At 35.3% G+C, this 16,424-nt stretch overlaps 1 protein-coding gene and 1 long non-coding RNA gene across 2 annotated transcripts in view; one reads left to right on the top strand and one right to left on the bottom strand.

The window, feature by feature from the left end:
• myo10l1 (myosin X, like 1) overlaps positions 1-6,830 on the top strand; it is a 148,093-nt gene extending 141,263 nt beyond the window's left edge. Inside the window, exons 41-43 of the mRNA XM_087256688.1 lie at positions 955-1,434; positions 2,024-2,215; positions 5,761-6,830. Coding sequence (XP_087112814.1) covers positions 955-1,434; positions 2,024-2,215; positions 5,761-5,865 — 777 coding nt within the window. The 3' untranslated portion in view covers positions 5,866-6,830. The remainder of the gene's footprint in view (positions 1-954; positions 1,435-2,023; positions 2,216-5,760) is intronic.
• On the bottom strand, positions 5,052-15,082 carry LOC147843388 (uncharacterized). Its single transcript, XR_015493336.1, has 4 exons — positions 10,509-15,082; positions 8,803-10,451; positions 5,593-7,653; positions 5,052-5,542 (listed from the first exon to the last, which is right to left on the bottom strand). It is a non-coding gene; the product is annotated as an uncharacterized LOC147843388 (long non-coding RNA).
• Between the last annotated feature and the right edge of the window lie 1,342 nt (positions 15,083-16,424).

Below are 16,424 nucleotides of genomic sequence, written 5' to 3'. Positions count from 1 at the left end.
ACAAATAAGCCCTCAGTAAACGGAGGTCTTTATTAAACTACCCTTTTTGACAGACATTCTTTCAACTTTACATTTTAAATGTAAAGTGACAGTTAAATTTTACAATTGGGAGGGTTGGTGTAAAATTAGGTCCCCACCAGTATCAAAAGCAAATTTACACCCTTCATATAGATAACAGTCCAATTTCGCATCAACCAGCTTCTTTTAAACGTCCATAGTAATGCAGTTCTTTATTCTAAAATAGCCTAAAATCACGTTTAATTTATCCACCAATCGCTGAATGTGAGAACTAAAAGAAAGTGTATCATTAATTAAAATTCCAAGATATTTGTACCGGGACACCAATTCAATCTTTAATATTTACTAATCAGTTCAAAGAAAAAAATAAATTATATATATATATACATATATATATATATATATATATATATATATATATATATATATATATATATATATATATATATATATATATATATATATATATACAGTTTAAGTCAGAATTATTAGCCCCCTTAATAATTAGCAGGTTAGGGTAATTAGACAAGTTATTGTATAATGATGGTTTGTTCTGTAGACTATTGAAAAAATGTATAGCTCAAAAGGGCTAAAAATATTGACCTTAAAATGGCTTTAAAAAAATTAAAAACGACTTTTATTTTAGCCGAAACAAAACAAATAAGACTTTCGCCAGAAGAAAAAATATTATCAAACATACTGTGCAAAGTTCCTTGCTCTGTTAAACATCATTTGGGAAATATATATATATAAAAAATAATAATAATAAAAAAAAAATATATATATATATATATATATATATATATATATATATATATATATATATATATATATATATATATATATATATATATATGTAAAATATATACACTGTTATAAAGTCACAGATTTTTTATATATTTTTTCCTTATTTCTCCTGTTTCCACCATCTCTCAGGCTCATGAGAGTCTAATCAGTGGTCATTTCCCGGCGCCTGAGGAAACCCTCCAGCACTTAGCAGCCCTGCGCCTGCAGTACATCCATGGGGATGTGGCCCGGACGCCCTGGAGCCTGAGCAGTGTGTACCCCGTGGGGCGACTCCGCACACGCATCTTCCAGTCCACCAAAGCAGGGGGCGCCGGAGTACCCGGTGCTGGTATGGTCGGGCCTGGAGGGCACACTTTAGAACGCCGGAAGACCAACTTCCTGGACGGGACACTAAGGCGCAGCTTCAAGACGGGATCGCTGAAGAAACAGCGTGTGGAGGAGGAACACATGCTGGAGATGTTTGTGAAGGAGGAGATGTCTGCCACGCTGACCAGTGTGCTGGAGAAATGGAGCCGTCTGCAGGGCATGCCTCAACACCAGGCCATGCTCAACTACATGACCGTGATCAAAGAGTGGCCAGGATATGGGTCTACGCTGTTTGATGTCGAGGTGACTATCGTTTTCATTAAAGGCCTGTTTACACTTTTTATTTTAAGGATTAGTTGTAAATACAGAATTATTATTAAAATGATTGTAAACACACATTTCAAATATTGGTAATTTCTGAACAGAAAATCCGATGTGATCAATTTTTCAAAGATCAGATCAGTGTATTAAGACTTGAATTCTAAAATGCGAATGAGCCTGCATATGAAGCATTTAATTAATCATTTAATTAAAAAATGAAAACACATATAACAAGAGAATTTCTGAAAGACAAAACTAAAATTCCCAGAAAATGCAAATGTGGAAAAAAGTCATCAAACAAACACAACTTTAATGAACTAGCACTCAGAAACAAAAATATAAACATAGTTGAGCTAAGGGTTTACAAACTGACGGATAATCCATCATAAGCTTAGATTCATAAAATTCAGACTGGTCTAAGCTGCTTTTTCAGCAGTCATATAATCAGATCTCCTACAGTATTATTAGTGTAGCCATAATGTTATGTTACAGTAAATCTCAGTGCTTAACCACTAATATTATTTGAATTCATTAGTAATGTGTGTTTGTGTATGTTTTTGTGTCTCTACAGTGTAAGGAAGGGGGCTTCCCACATGATCTGTGGCTGGGTGTCAGTGCTGAAAATGTCTCGGTGTACAAACGAGGTGAACCCAAACCCCTTGAAACTTTCCAGTATGAGCACATTGTATTCTTTGGAGCACCTCAGCCCAGCACTTACAAAATCATTGTTGATGAAAGAGAGATGTTCTTCGAAACGTCACAGGTAACAAACTTTTGTGCCTTTGCTATTAGTGCATAATTTGGTTTTGTATTTCTTTTCGCTAGTTTAATATGTTAATGTAATTTTTTCCTGCGATGCAAAGCTGAATTGTCAGTGAAGTCTTGTCACAAAATTCTTCAGAAATCAGTATAATATGCTAATTTGGTGTTTAATAATCATTTATTTTAATTACACTGTAAATAGCAATCAGTTAAAAAGTTTAATTAAAAAAGCAAGTACCTGCTGCCTTAAAAGTGACAATTTGACTTTAAAAAAGTATAGAAATGTGTTGTGACTTAAATTAGGGATAAAGTACATCCAGGAGGTGGTTATCGCAGAATAAAGCTTGACAGGCTTATCAGAAGCCTGAAAGAAACCAGACATTAAAAATGTTTTGAGTTGTAATAGTTTATTAATTATTTAATTATACGCCAAGCTGACAGAAACAAAAACAGTTAAATACAGTTGAATGGAGCGTACACTAACCTGCTCATTCTTCCGTCACAAGATGGTGCCAAACAGTCAAAAACACATAGCTGACGGCAACAAAACCAGTTGAACGGAGCATATACTAATCTGTGTAATAGTCATTCGTGAGATGGAGCAAAACACATGCATTTACATGGGGATTCACATGGGGATTTAGGGTCACTGATTGAGCGAGTGCGTGTCTGAAGTTGGGGCTGATGCGATTGTCATTTCGTTGGTGGTTGAAAAGTTGAGAATTTCCCAACTTCTGCAGCAAACAATGCCGCTGAAGCGGCACAGACAGATCCACAATGCAGTTCGGCAAAGCCTGACATCACCCATTCAAAATGAATGGGAAGCGTTGACGCTGACGCCCTGTGTGAATGAGGTATGACAGATTACAGATACATATGAATGTGGATGTAAGTATATAGATGTAAACATATTCACTGGATACGTCAAGGAGATCCAAAGTTCCTAGATGAGTTATTCAGCAGTTGTTATCTTAGAATAACATAACTTAAAATGTATGAACTGACCAATCAGAATCGACTGAATGTAAGTTGACTTAAAGTAACTTCATTTTTATAATTATCCACACAGTTCATCTACTTAAAGTCTTTAAAATAATTACAATGTTTATGTTGCTAGCGCACATTATTATTCTTTAGGTCAACAATACTATTCGCTTTGGAGTGGTGGTCATTCTCTGTTTATGTCAGTTTGGTGTCTCAGTTTTCTTTACCACGCTTCTCTTACCATTAGTTTGCTACAACAGAATGATGCAAAAAAGAAAGCCCCACTCCCTACTCAATGTTTTATTTCAGTTGGAATTACTTTAAAATCAACAAGTTTACTTGCTTCTATAAGTAAAGTCAACTAATCACTTTATGACTGTGTTCAAAACAGTTGTGCTATTAAACCTTTTTTAGTACTATAGTAGTATATACCAAGTATACTTTTTTGAATAAAAGCATTCAAAAGATATAAAAAGCAAATATAAATGCATAATTAAAATATAATATAAAAATAAATGCATTTAATAAAATAAAATGCAAATATTAGTCAGACCACCTAGTTTTTCATGAATTTCTTGTCATTTTATGGGATAAAAATTTTAAAAATTATTTTGTACCAGAAATTTCCAGCCATATATGCGAAGCACAAACAATGTTGGTCACGTTCAGCAACTAGCATCCTTGGACCAACCTCCATCACTGTAAGCTGCTTGCTGTTCTGTCTGTTCTGTTGCTCTGTTTGTTAGATGTTTGCTCACACTTTATTTTGCAGTCTGACATGTGTCAAAAGTACAAAACACCCAGTTCACACCACAGAATGCCTAATCCAATCTTTTCATTGACATCACATGTAAATCACTCCCGATTAATCCACATCTGCTTATTGCACAGGCTGCAAAACAATTTCCCCATTCTAATGTAATGATTGTGAGGGCGCAGGTGAGATTTCAATTTTTACACTCAAATACATCACGTGCGCTGCTATGTAACTATGTAACCTCTATAAGTCACGTAAAACAATAAATTGCAAACTGAAATAAATATAATTTGATTATATGGTTTGGAATGGGATGTTTTTATATTATTTACATTTTTTTGTGATTATTTTGCTTTTTTTTTTTTTTTTGCTTTTTTTTATGTAAAAAGGATGAGGGAAAAATAATACCAAAAAAAAAAAAATTCAGAAATATTCTTAACCTATACATCTAAGGAAGAGGCCCCATATTTTATCATACAACTAAAAAAAAAAATTCAGAAATATTCTTAACCTATACATCTAAGGAAGAGGCCCCATATTTTATCATACAACTTCTGTTTGCCAAATCTAGAGAAACACAACCTTTCCAGCTTGAAGGCAGAAACCCTTTCAGCAAACCATTTAAAAAAAAAACTGGATGTGTCGTGGATTTTCACTTCAGAATCAGAATTGATGTTTATGCCAAATTAGAGCCTGGTCTGAACATCCAAACAGTGCTAATTCCACATTCATTTTAATGTCCATTTCACAAGCCTGGGAATAAAGTCCAAAGATACTTTTCCAAAACTCAGATACTTCTGGACAGGACCAGAATATATGACCGTAGGTTTTGACTGCGCCATTGCATTTATCACACAGAGAAGTGATTGAAGGATACAGCTTATTAAGTTTAGCTTTAGTGCAATATATGCATCACTTTAAATTGTATGAGCTGTAGTCTAACATTTATAGAGCAAGAGTGAATACGACTCAATCCCTCTTCCCAAATAGAGGATGAAATGTCAATTCCTGATTCCCTCTCTCAAGAATCTTTAAGGTGTGCAGTAAAAACCGAAGCGTGAGAGGCAAACAGATCTAAAATAAAAATACGTAAATACATAAAAATCCTTCACAGAACGCAGTCCTTTGTCACTCCAAAAAGTAAAGATCTTATCAAGTCGTCTTTGCACAAAATCATGATTTTTGCAGACAGGTATAATAAATGAAGGGATGTTCAATCTTTAACGGCATTTTCACTTGATTTAAAATTTTCATAGAATTATGAACAATATTATTCTTGCATTGAACCATTTACAATGATTTTGACCACAAAATTGCAGCTAAAGAACTGTTACCAACTGAACAAGCCTCAAAATGCAGCCACTTAGGACATGTATCTAACTGATCGGAAGCAACTTGATCACACTCATGCCAAAACATCATAGCCCTTATGTTAGCTGCCCAATAGCATTGACGGAAGGTGGGCAGCGCTAGCCCTCTCACTTTTCTACATTTTTGCAAATGAGGTTTTGAAATTCTGTGAGCCTTATAGCTCCATGATTATTCGGCGTTTAATCAAGAATTTTGCAGGAACGAAAAAATTTGCGACTTTTTGTTGAGTTTGCGTTGGATTCAGTGATCGCGGAATCGCGAAAAACTAGGGGGTCTGATTAATGTCAATAACCTTATAGTTTCTTTGCTCTCAAGCAAGTCTTACCTCTAATACTAAATTGAATATTTTAATGTAGTGCTTCCCATTCCTAAAACAGTTTTAGCTTTAGTATTTGGTAGTGTTATTACCATTGTGCTTCATTGTGTGTTTTAAGGTGGGTGAAATCACGAAGATCATGAAGGCTTACATCAATATGATCGTCAAAAAGCGCTGCAGCATCATGTCCATCACCAGCAACAGCAGCGCCTGGATGAGGTGATCGATACCACCCAGAGCTCCAAATGTACAGCTACACAACATGACGAACGAGAAATACACTACTGACAAAAGAGGAGAGCAGAGACTTCACCTCTCCAAACGTTTCAACTCCTCTGTCTTACCTGTCCCGAATACAACAGCACGCTCACCATTATTTAATATTTATTCCGACTAATTTCACCTTTACGAAGCACAATGAATTCTGGTAACCTGCTCACTGTTCCCCTCCCCTCACTGCCAGCACTCTGACTGATGACCAAACGTGTTTATTAACATGCCTGTCCTCCATTTTGTTTCCTTCTCTCTACCCTCAGATTGCAGTCAGTGATGTTGTACCCAACCACAACTCCTATTTAATGATACCGAGATGTGTATATTATGCTTGTGTGCGAGATCAGAATTTGCACAGGCACACACATTCACACAAGCGTATGTTTTGTGGAGCACACGCAGAGCTATTTTGTAAAGCCATGAAAGCACTAAGTAGGAGAAATATGCGTTAACATTCCCATTCATCTCAATGGCAGCTGCTAGGCTGGCGTTGGACCCGCAGAACTATAAGATATAAATTCTGCAATTCTTCGCTTATGGCTTCTGCTCATGCTTACATCAAGGTTTTTCAGCCAATCACCTGAGCCTTAGATGCCATGTGACTAAACAAATGACATCATGGCAGCACTGATTGGGTGATGGTGCCGCAAGGAATATATTATTCACATATTAGACACCTATTGTATAATGGAAAATGTGCAATCTACTGAATAGTTGCGCCCCAGGAAGTGTAGTGACAACATCTACCATGAGGGGGCCACCATGAGTCAGTCAGCCAATCAGATTGCGGTTTATCTGTGGCCAGAAGCATATGGATATCTGTGTGGCTCCTCACACATTATCAATGCAACAAACGTCCTATTTTGTATTACATGCCAGAGTCTATAAATACATATGCTGAAGTGTTACATTTGATACTGTGTCTACAATTATTCGTATTTACATTCGTTGGGATGTTTGCTTTTCTGTTCTTTTGCAAAGCGTGTGTAACTTTAACTGTACAGGTGCACAAAAACACACCCATTTTGGTGACCTATAGCGTTCAATGAAAAATGCAAGTCATAGGTATCAAGGTTTGCTATTGCTGAAATCAGATAATGGCGTCTTACAATGCAAGTGATGAAAAGAGGCAGTATCGGTAGACAAGTATTAAGCTACAGAAGATTCAATAAGCATGTTTTTGTACTGGTTCAATGCATATACATTACAATACTTGTGCAACACTACAGTTTTTATGTTACAGCCTTATTCCAAAATGGACTAAATTCATTTATTTGCTCAAGATTTTACACACAATACCTCATAATGACGATGTAAAAATAGATTTTTTTTAAATTGTTGCAAATTAATTAAAAATAAAATACCTGAAAAATCACATGTACATCAGTATTCACAGCCTTTGCTGTGAAGGTCTAAATTTAGCTCAGGTACATTCTGTTTCCACTGATTATTCTTGAGATGTTTCAGCAGCTTAATTGGAGTTCACCTGTGGTAAATTCAGTTAATTGGACATGATTTGAAGAGGCAAACACCTGTCTATATTAGGTCCCAGAGTTGACTGTGCATGTCAAAGCACAAACCAAGCATGAAGATAGAAGGAATTATCTGTAGACCTCTGAGACAGGATTGTCTCGAGGCTGGGGAAGGTTACAGAAACATTTCTGCTGCTCTGAAAGTTCCAGTGAGCACATTGGCCTCCATCATCCATAAGTGGAAGATGTTTGAAACCACCAGGGGCCTCATGTACGAAGACTTGCATGGAAATCTTACTAAAACATTGCGTACGCACAAAGCTGTAAATGTGCGTACGCAGAAAAAATTTCAGATGTATGAAACACTGCGTACGCCGAATCTCACGCATAATCTTTTGTACATCCGAATGAACGTGAAACTAAAGGCAACATGCACGAGCACAAAACCCCTCCCTGCCTCCTACCCCGTATGAATATGCTAATGACTATGCTAATGGAAAAACCCAACGAAAAAGCAAAGGCAAAAGCAAGCAAAAAGAGAAACTTTGAACAGAATGTGAATTGGAGGTGCTGCTTTCGGAGGTAGACCGGAGAAAAGCGGTGTTATTTGCAAGTTTGTTCTCCGGAATTAACAACAAAAGAAAAAAATCGAGTGGGAGATTTAGCTGATGCGGTTAACACAATTGGGTCTGAACATAGCACTGAGTGCATTAAAAAAAAGAAATAGTGTGATTTATATCTGTAAAAGGTTGCAATGCCCTTAACAGTCTCAGTGGCGCAACTCGTAAGACTCATGTGATCATGAATTGACACGTTCGAGCATGAACTCGGCTCGAATCCAGTGTCTGATGAACTCTTTTTTTTCTTTTTTTCCCCGCTACATATCAGATTTTGCCCACTATTTATCACGAGAAAGACAAGTAGGAATCATCAATAAGTTTGTGCATCATATTTTATTTGCACATTTATTGAATGGAAATGTTTCTGATTTACGCATGCAAATTCATCTTCAGATAGTGTCTTTATAGCAATGTGTGTGCAGTAGACAGCTCAGATTACATTGGGAAAACAGGCGACCGCTGCAAATTGTGCTTTAATGTTTAGCTGGTCAACTGTATGGTATGGAAACCTTAAATACCTGCTAGATGAACCCGTCTCATACAGCTGCCATTGCAAGGCTCAGACACTTTGTAGAGAGCAATTTAACACAACTGTCTCTAGGAGTCGCCAATGGAAATAAAACAGACACGCACAAAAAATGTGCGTACGCCAGCCAGAAAGCTGCCGTGAAGCTGCGCACATTCCCACGTTCAGTTCATTTTTAGTAAATCCAAACGTGAGCGATTCTGAGCGTGAAACCTGGCGTACGCAAAGTTTTTGTGCGTACGCAGCGTTGATACATGAGGCCCCAGGACTTTTCTTAGAGCTGGCTGGCCATCTAAGCTGAGTGATCGGGGGAGAAGGGCCTTAGTCAGGGAGGTGATAAATAACTCGATGGTCACTCTGTCTGAGCTCCAGCGTTCTTCTGTTGAGAGAGGATAACCTTACAGAAGGACAACCATCTGTGCAGCAATCCACCAATCAGGCCTGTATGGTAGAGTGGCCAGATGGAAGCCACTCCCTGCCTGGAATTTGCCAAAAGGCATCTGAAAGACTCTCAGACCATAAGAAGCCTTAAATGGCCCAGCCAGAGCCCAGATCTCAATCCTATTGAACATCTCTGGAGAGATCTGAAAATGGCTGTACACCGTAGCTTCTTATTTAAACTGATAGAGCTTCAGACAGCTGTGCCAAGCTTGTGGCATCATATTCTTGAACACTATTCAAGACTTGAGGCTTTAATTGCTGCCAAAGGTGCATCAACAAAGCATTGAGCAAAGGCTGTGAATACTTGTGTACATGTGATTTTTCAGTTGTTTTTTTTTTTTTATAAATTTGCAACAATTTCAAAAAATCTCTTTTTACATTGTCATTATGGGATATTGTGTGTAGAATTTTGAGGAAATAAATTAATTGAATCCATTTTGGAATAAGGCTGTAACATAAAAAGATGTGGAAAAAGTGAAGCGCTATGAATACTTTTTCGGATGCAACGTATCCTAGGATTGCACACTTGAAGCAATTTGATGCAAAAAATAATCTGCCAACTGTTGACGATCTTAGTCATATACATACAGTTTAAAGATTTGGGTGTCAGTAAGATTTTATCGTACAGTTAAGCTCATTTTTAAGGCAATGATGAGTTAAATGGATCAAAAGTAACAGTAAAAATAAATGAAATGTCAAAAATAAATAAATTTCTTCAAATGAATCCATGAATTTCGAAGAAAGCATGTAATGGTTTCTAAAGAAAGTAGTTTCAGCTATGATAGTAAAAGTTACACAAATTCAGCTTATTCTATTATTCCGCATATTAGAATAATTTCTGAAGGATCATGTGACACAAGTAGCTTCATTTTAAAATACTATACACTACCTGATAGCCTTGTCGACGATCTCAGTTGTAAAAGCAACAAAAATTAACTTGACTTCTAATTGATCATTTGGAAAGGGGCAGAAGGTAGATTTCTTAGAGGGACCATCTGTTGAACTGCATCCCATTCATCACAAATACTGCAGAAGACCTACTGGATCCCGCATGGACTGAAGATTCTCATAGAAATGAGTCAAGTTTGGTGAAAGAAAACTCATGGTTTGGGGTTCCATTCAGTATGAGGGAGTGCGAGAGATCTGCAGAGTGGATGGCAACATCAACAGCCTGAGGTATCGAGACATTTGAGCCGCCCATTACATTACAAACCACAGGAGAGGACAAATTCTTCAGCAGGATAGCGCTCATACTTCAGTCTTCACATCAAAGTTCCTGAAAGCAACATAGGTCAAGGTGCTCCAGTATTGGCCAGCCCAGTCACCAGACATAAACATTATTTAGCATGTCTGGGGTAAGATGAAAGAGGAGGCATTGAAAATGAATCCAAAGAATCTTGATGAACTTGTCTGAGCTCATGGGAGTCATAAACAATTTTCATTGTTTTTCCACTGCATCATGACTTTATATTCCATACTGTACATTATTTCTGTTAAGTGACAAGACTTTAGTCTAAGCAAAGTCTGACCTTACTGCCCTAATGAAATAATTAAAAATCAAGGCATGATCATATTTTATTATGGTAAAATAAGAGTAATTTAGAGGCCTTTGCCTTTCGTATAGGCCACTTCTGATACCAAATGATCAGCTAGAAGTCAAGTTATAATTTGTTGTTCCTAAAACTTGGTTAGGTTATAAGACTTTTGTCAGGTAGTGTATATTAAATAGAAACCTAATTTAGCACAATTAATGTTGTCATAATAGTCGCTAATGTATTTTGATTAAATAAAGGGTGAAAACTGTTTTTAAAAAAATCCAAAAACAGTTTTAAAAAAATCTTACGTCACCCAATCTTCTGTATGATAGTTTATATAATCTCGGCATACATACGAAAACATATAAAACTGTATAATATATCATCACATTTGACTGCAGAGAAAAACCAGCACAAATAGAGACAAGCGGGTTTGGAATCTTTAAAAAAAAAAATGGTGCTTGAGAAGAATCAAAATGTTTTTGATGTACGTCGTTTGCTGGCATCAACTTTACATTTGCTGTACTGTAAAAAAACACCTCAAGTTCTTTAAAGTGCATTTCGACCAACTGGTGGCTAATCTTATGTAGCTGCGTATCTGTTCCCTTAAATCACAGAAGTGACTGTTTGTCTTTACAAGGACTGCCTCTGAAAAAAAAAAAGAAGATCATAAACATATTACAACGTACACATTCTCCGAGTTTATGATATATGTGCTCTTAATACAGGTTTATTTTTCTTTGTTTTGGCCGTAGCAGCCTTTTTGTGTTACAAGTCATGACTGGCATTCTTATTAATATTTCACGCCAGAGAGACGACAGACAAAAGAAATCACAGTGGACCATAACACAAATCATCCATTGACTCAATGAGTCGATGAGTCTAAAGTATGCCTGTTGTTTTTTTTTTTATGTGAGTATAATCCTGCAGTACCTGTGTAATTTTGCCGTTTGATATGCAACTATATTTGTCAGTGTAATGCAAGTTCTTTTGTGAACGTGTGTATGTCTGAATTGAAACACGGTTATTGATGATGGAATATGATGAAGATGTTTTTGGCGAGCTAAGTGTATAGGGACTTCCGTTATGGTTATATTTATGGAAAGCGGGTGGGGGAGGGGTTTGGTGTATTTATCTGTTAGGATAGTGTTATCGTTAATAATTGGGGATAGTATTTGCAGGGGACGCCCTTTCATGCTGATCTCAGATTTAGTTTCTTGAAGGGGTCATGACATTTTATCATTGTTTTAAGATGTTTTTTGAGATTCGCTTATGCCGAATTCACACAGCCGTGAAGCATTGTGACACACATTAAAGGGATAGTTCACCCAATAATGTAAATTTACTCCTTATTTACTCTCCTCCAGGTGGCTCCGAACATTTATGTGTTTCTTTATTCTGTTAAACACAAAAGAAGATATTTTTTAAAAAGCTGAAAACCTGTAACCATTGACTTTCATAGTAGGAAAAATGAATACTATGGAAGTCAATGGTTACAGGTTTCCAGCTTTCTTTAAAATATCTCCTTTGAGTTTTAAGGAAGAAAGAGTTTGAAAAACAAGTAAAGGGTAGAGTAAATGACGATGTATGTTTGGGTGAACTACCTCTTTAATAGAGGGATGTTTTTCGCCTCCCGCAAATTTTGCGCTCAAGTTAAATTAAAGTTAAAAGTTAAAGTAGAAGCAATTGAGCTTAACTCCACATTTTATTCTTACACTTGGCTTTGTATGTAATCTACTACACATTTTGTATGAATCCAACATTCATTTTCATCCTTTAGTTAGTCCCAGATTTATCAGCATTTGCCACAGCGGAATGAACCACCAACTACTCTGGCATACATATGTTTTACACAACGGATGCTGAAAACAACATTATATTCACATTTGTTGTGAACCCAGCATGATAATGTCATTTTCAATCCTCATTTGAAATGAAATGACCTGAGATGGAGCCTCTAAGGCTATTACTAAACAACCACTGATTTAATTAGCAATTTCAGTCCATGGAAAACATTACCTGTTTAACAGTGTTCAACAAAAGCATATTTTAATTTACTTTATTTTATTTTAAATACTAAGTTATTTATGCATGATGAAATGTCAGCTGTAAAATGAATGACTATTTATCAAAGAAGTATAAATGCAAATATATATACACCATTGGACTTTCTGTCCAAACTGTTTAATGAGAATGGCATTTTAAAGTATTAAATTTACAGGACCCTTTAAAGGGATAGTTCTCCTAAAAATGAAAATTCCAACCCTGGCTCATTCTGATTACGTACCGCTATATACATTTCTGGAGAGTGCTAAATGCTTGCAGTTTTTGTTTTTGCGAATCCACCAGAAGCCGCTGTGTACGCTTTTTGAGATCTCAAATTTCTCTCGAGTGCTACACGTGCCTGCTGTTCTCACATAAATCCACCAGAGGCTGCTGTTGACTGACTGAACAATCCACCACCCTCCCCCTTCCCTAAACCCAACCAATAGTATTTTAAAAAGCACGGATTGACCTGCCCACCCCCTTCCCTAAACCCAGCTACAGTGTTTTGAAAAGCAATCCAAAAAAAGAACACCCTCGCCTGATTTTTACCACGTTTTAGATTCTACCATATTCTCACCCTGTTATTTACTTGTTTATTTTATTTTTTAGTTTTTTTTTTTTGTCTTACCTGCTTTCTGGAACTGTTCATCGTCGCGCTTGACTCCACTCTGCGTCTCGAGTTTGCCAATGTACATGTCGAGCTATCGGACAAATTGGTAGCGGAAAAGCTGTCCATACAGGGGTAAGCGCCCAGCTGGTAAGCGCGAAAAGGAACAGTGTCATACCACCCTGTAGCGTTCGTTTTAAAAACAAAATGCAGACATATGTCACTCTGGCTACATAATTCACAATCTCCAGGAACGTATATAGAGCTACGTTTTCAGAATGAGCCTGTGTTGGATCATTTACTCTCAATTCACTTTTTCCAAACCTGTTTGAATCTCGTTCTTCTGAACATAAAATTAGACATTTTGAAAAATGTTTGAAGCCAGTAACCATTAACTTCCATAGTATTTGCTTTTCCTACTATAGATGGATGTCAATGGTTACCAGTTTCCAACATTCTTCAAAATATCTTATTTTGTTTTCAAAGAAATTCATAGTTTACCACTTAAAGATGATTAAATGGTAAAGAAATTTTCATTTTCAGACGGACTGTCCCTTTAATTGTAATGAAAGTCCTTTAGAAACACATTTCTAATCAATAGATTTAATAACTCATTTCTAATAACTGATTTATTTTATCTTTGTTATGATGACAGTAAATAATATTTGACTAGATATTTTTTCAAGACACTTCTATACAGCTTAAAGTCACATTGAACTAGGCTTAACTAGGTTAATTAGGCTAATCAGGTTAGGGTAATTAGGCAAGTTATTGTATAATGATCGTTTGTTTTGTAGACTATTGGGAAAAAATAGCTTAAAGGGGCTAATAATTTTGACCTTAAAATGGTTCATTAAAAATTAAAAACTGCTTTTATTCTAGCTGAAATAAAACAAATAAGAATTTCTACAGAAGACAAAATATTATCAGACATGTTATGAAAATTTTCTTGCTCTATGAAACATCATTTGGGAAAAAATTTAAAAGAAAAAAAAGTCAAAGAGGGGCTAATAAATCTGACTTAAACTGTGTGTGTGTGTGTGTGTGTGTGTGTGTGTGTGTGTGTGTGTGTGTGTGTGTGTGTGTGTGTGTATATATATATATATATATATATATATATAGTGTGATCAAAACAACATTTGATTTGTCGTGACCTCTTTAACCATTAAGACTCAGGTCAGCATTAAAGAGCTGGAGATGCAGTTGAGTTGTGTGTGAGCACTCTGAAGAAATGGATAGAGGTGTCTAGTCATGAATAAGTGAAAAAGATATGATTTTTATGTGACAGTGTTTTGGATTAATGAGAAGTGTGTGTGTGTTTGTGTGTGTGTTAAGAGCAGATGGTGTGTTACACATAGAGCAGCTGAGAAGATTCAGGTGCTAGCTTACACTCTGCTTCATACACACATTAATACACACACACAAATGATCATAAACATATGCTGACACACAAAGATCAATAAAAAACATTGGTCTCAAACTCAATTCCTGAAGAGCCGCAGCTCTGCACAGTTTTGCTCCAACCCTAATCAAGCACCACTGATCCAACTAATTAAGGTGTTTAAGACTACTAGAGGCTATTTGAATTAGAGGTGGCTGAAGCTAAACTGTGCAGAGCTGCGGCCCTCCAGGAATTGAGTTTGAGACCATTGATATAAAACATGTACACGAACATTGCACGGTTGGTTCTGTCTCTCTCACACATTCACACTGGGGTCCTTGCTCAGCTGCAGGCAGCCAGTACAAGGCCTGAATGTAATTTTTTTTCCTCATTGACATTGTCATAATATTACAAATTATAGCTTACTCAGAAAAAAACATGAATAATTGTGCTTGTTAAAATATTAAGAGAGAGAGAGAAAATGTTTCTTTTGTAACTGGCTTTACAAAATGCTTTAATAAATTATTGTAATTTATTGCAAGAAGTTGTTTTATTTGCATATTGATTATGTCACGTGGAGATTCTCTTTACTGCTATTTGACAGCTTTTTATGGTGTTTTATTTACAGTCCACCAGAGGGTGCTAAAAACATCTGAGATATGACTATGCGTTATATTTTCGCCTATTTAATAACATAATAGTAATAATGTAATGTTTAAAATATTGTTATTTGTTTGAACGAATTAATTAAAATAATTTCTATGTATAAGATTCCCCCCCCCCAAGTCTGAAATGCCCCCCTTCTGCTTTTTATTTAATTTTAATTTATTTAGCAGTTTTTTTGTTTTTGTTTATGTCACTCAATCTTTGTTTCTACATTGTATCTTAATGTAAGCTTTACATTTTAAATAATTTGATTTCTTAAAATTAATTTAAACTAAAAAACAACAAGTATATAATGTTTATAAATTTAATTGCTGGACTGCTCCATGATTGGGGGTGGTGGATATTTTTTCATATTATTATTATTACATAGCATTACATTATAATAACAATAATTTATTTTATTTTATATTAAATCATATTTAATTACGTAATAATTTTAGTTGTTTGTCTCCCATACAAAATATGATAGAAAACAATATTATATAAAGTTTTTGGTATAATTTATACTTCTAGATATTTATTGGGGGCTAACTTAATTTGGATTTTTTTTAAATTTTTTTATTAAACAACAGCAAATATACAATTTAAACATGACATCCAAAAATATACAAATGTAACTAATAACATAAAATAAACTAAAAAAATAAATTACATAAATTAAACAAATTAAAAGACAATTCAACATAGAGATCTTTACAATGATATTATTTTAACCTAAGCAATTGACAGTAAGATTAATAATCAATTAACTCCGGCTCCTTTGCCACAATAATTGTATTTTTACATTTTTCGCTCTTAATATATTTGAGTGATTCTATATAAAAATCAAAATCTATAAAAGCAACCTTTAAACAAGGTTTAGTGTTATTTAATGAACATGAAATTTACCAAACAAAATTTAAAGATTCATTAAAAAGTCCACGGATAAATTGTTTGAAACAAAATTAAAAAAAATAACATCTTTGGGGGTCAAATTACTAACTAAAACTAAAACCTTTTTTTTTTTTTTGGACATACAATGATAGATCTTCCCAAAAATTGTTTTTGAAAATTCACAATCATAAAAAAGATTAATCAAAGTCTCTGGGTGATGCAAAGGTTGCTTACCTTATTGGTTAAATCTGCCCCTGAACACGACGTCATGACCTACTAATATTTCTTGGGTTAAAGCTTAGAAGTTGACATAAGTTTTGCATTAATAAAAAAATTAAAGAA

Source organism: Danio rerio, chromosome 6, assembly GCF_052040795.2.
Source record: "Danio rerio strain M-AB ecotype USA chromosome 6, GRCz13ab, whole genome shotgun sequence".
Classification (NCBI taxonomy): Eukaryota; Metazoa; Chordata; class Actinopteri; order Cypriniformes; family Danionidae; genus Danio; species Danio rerio.
This window is presented reverse-complemented; position numbering and strand designations above follow the sequence as displayed.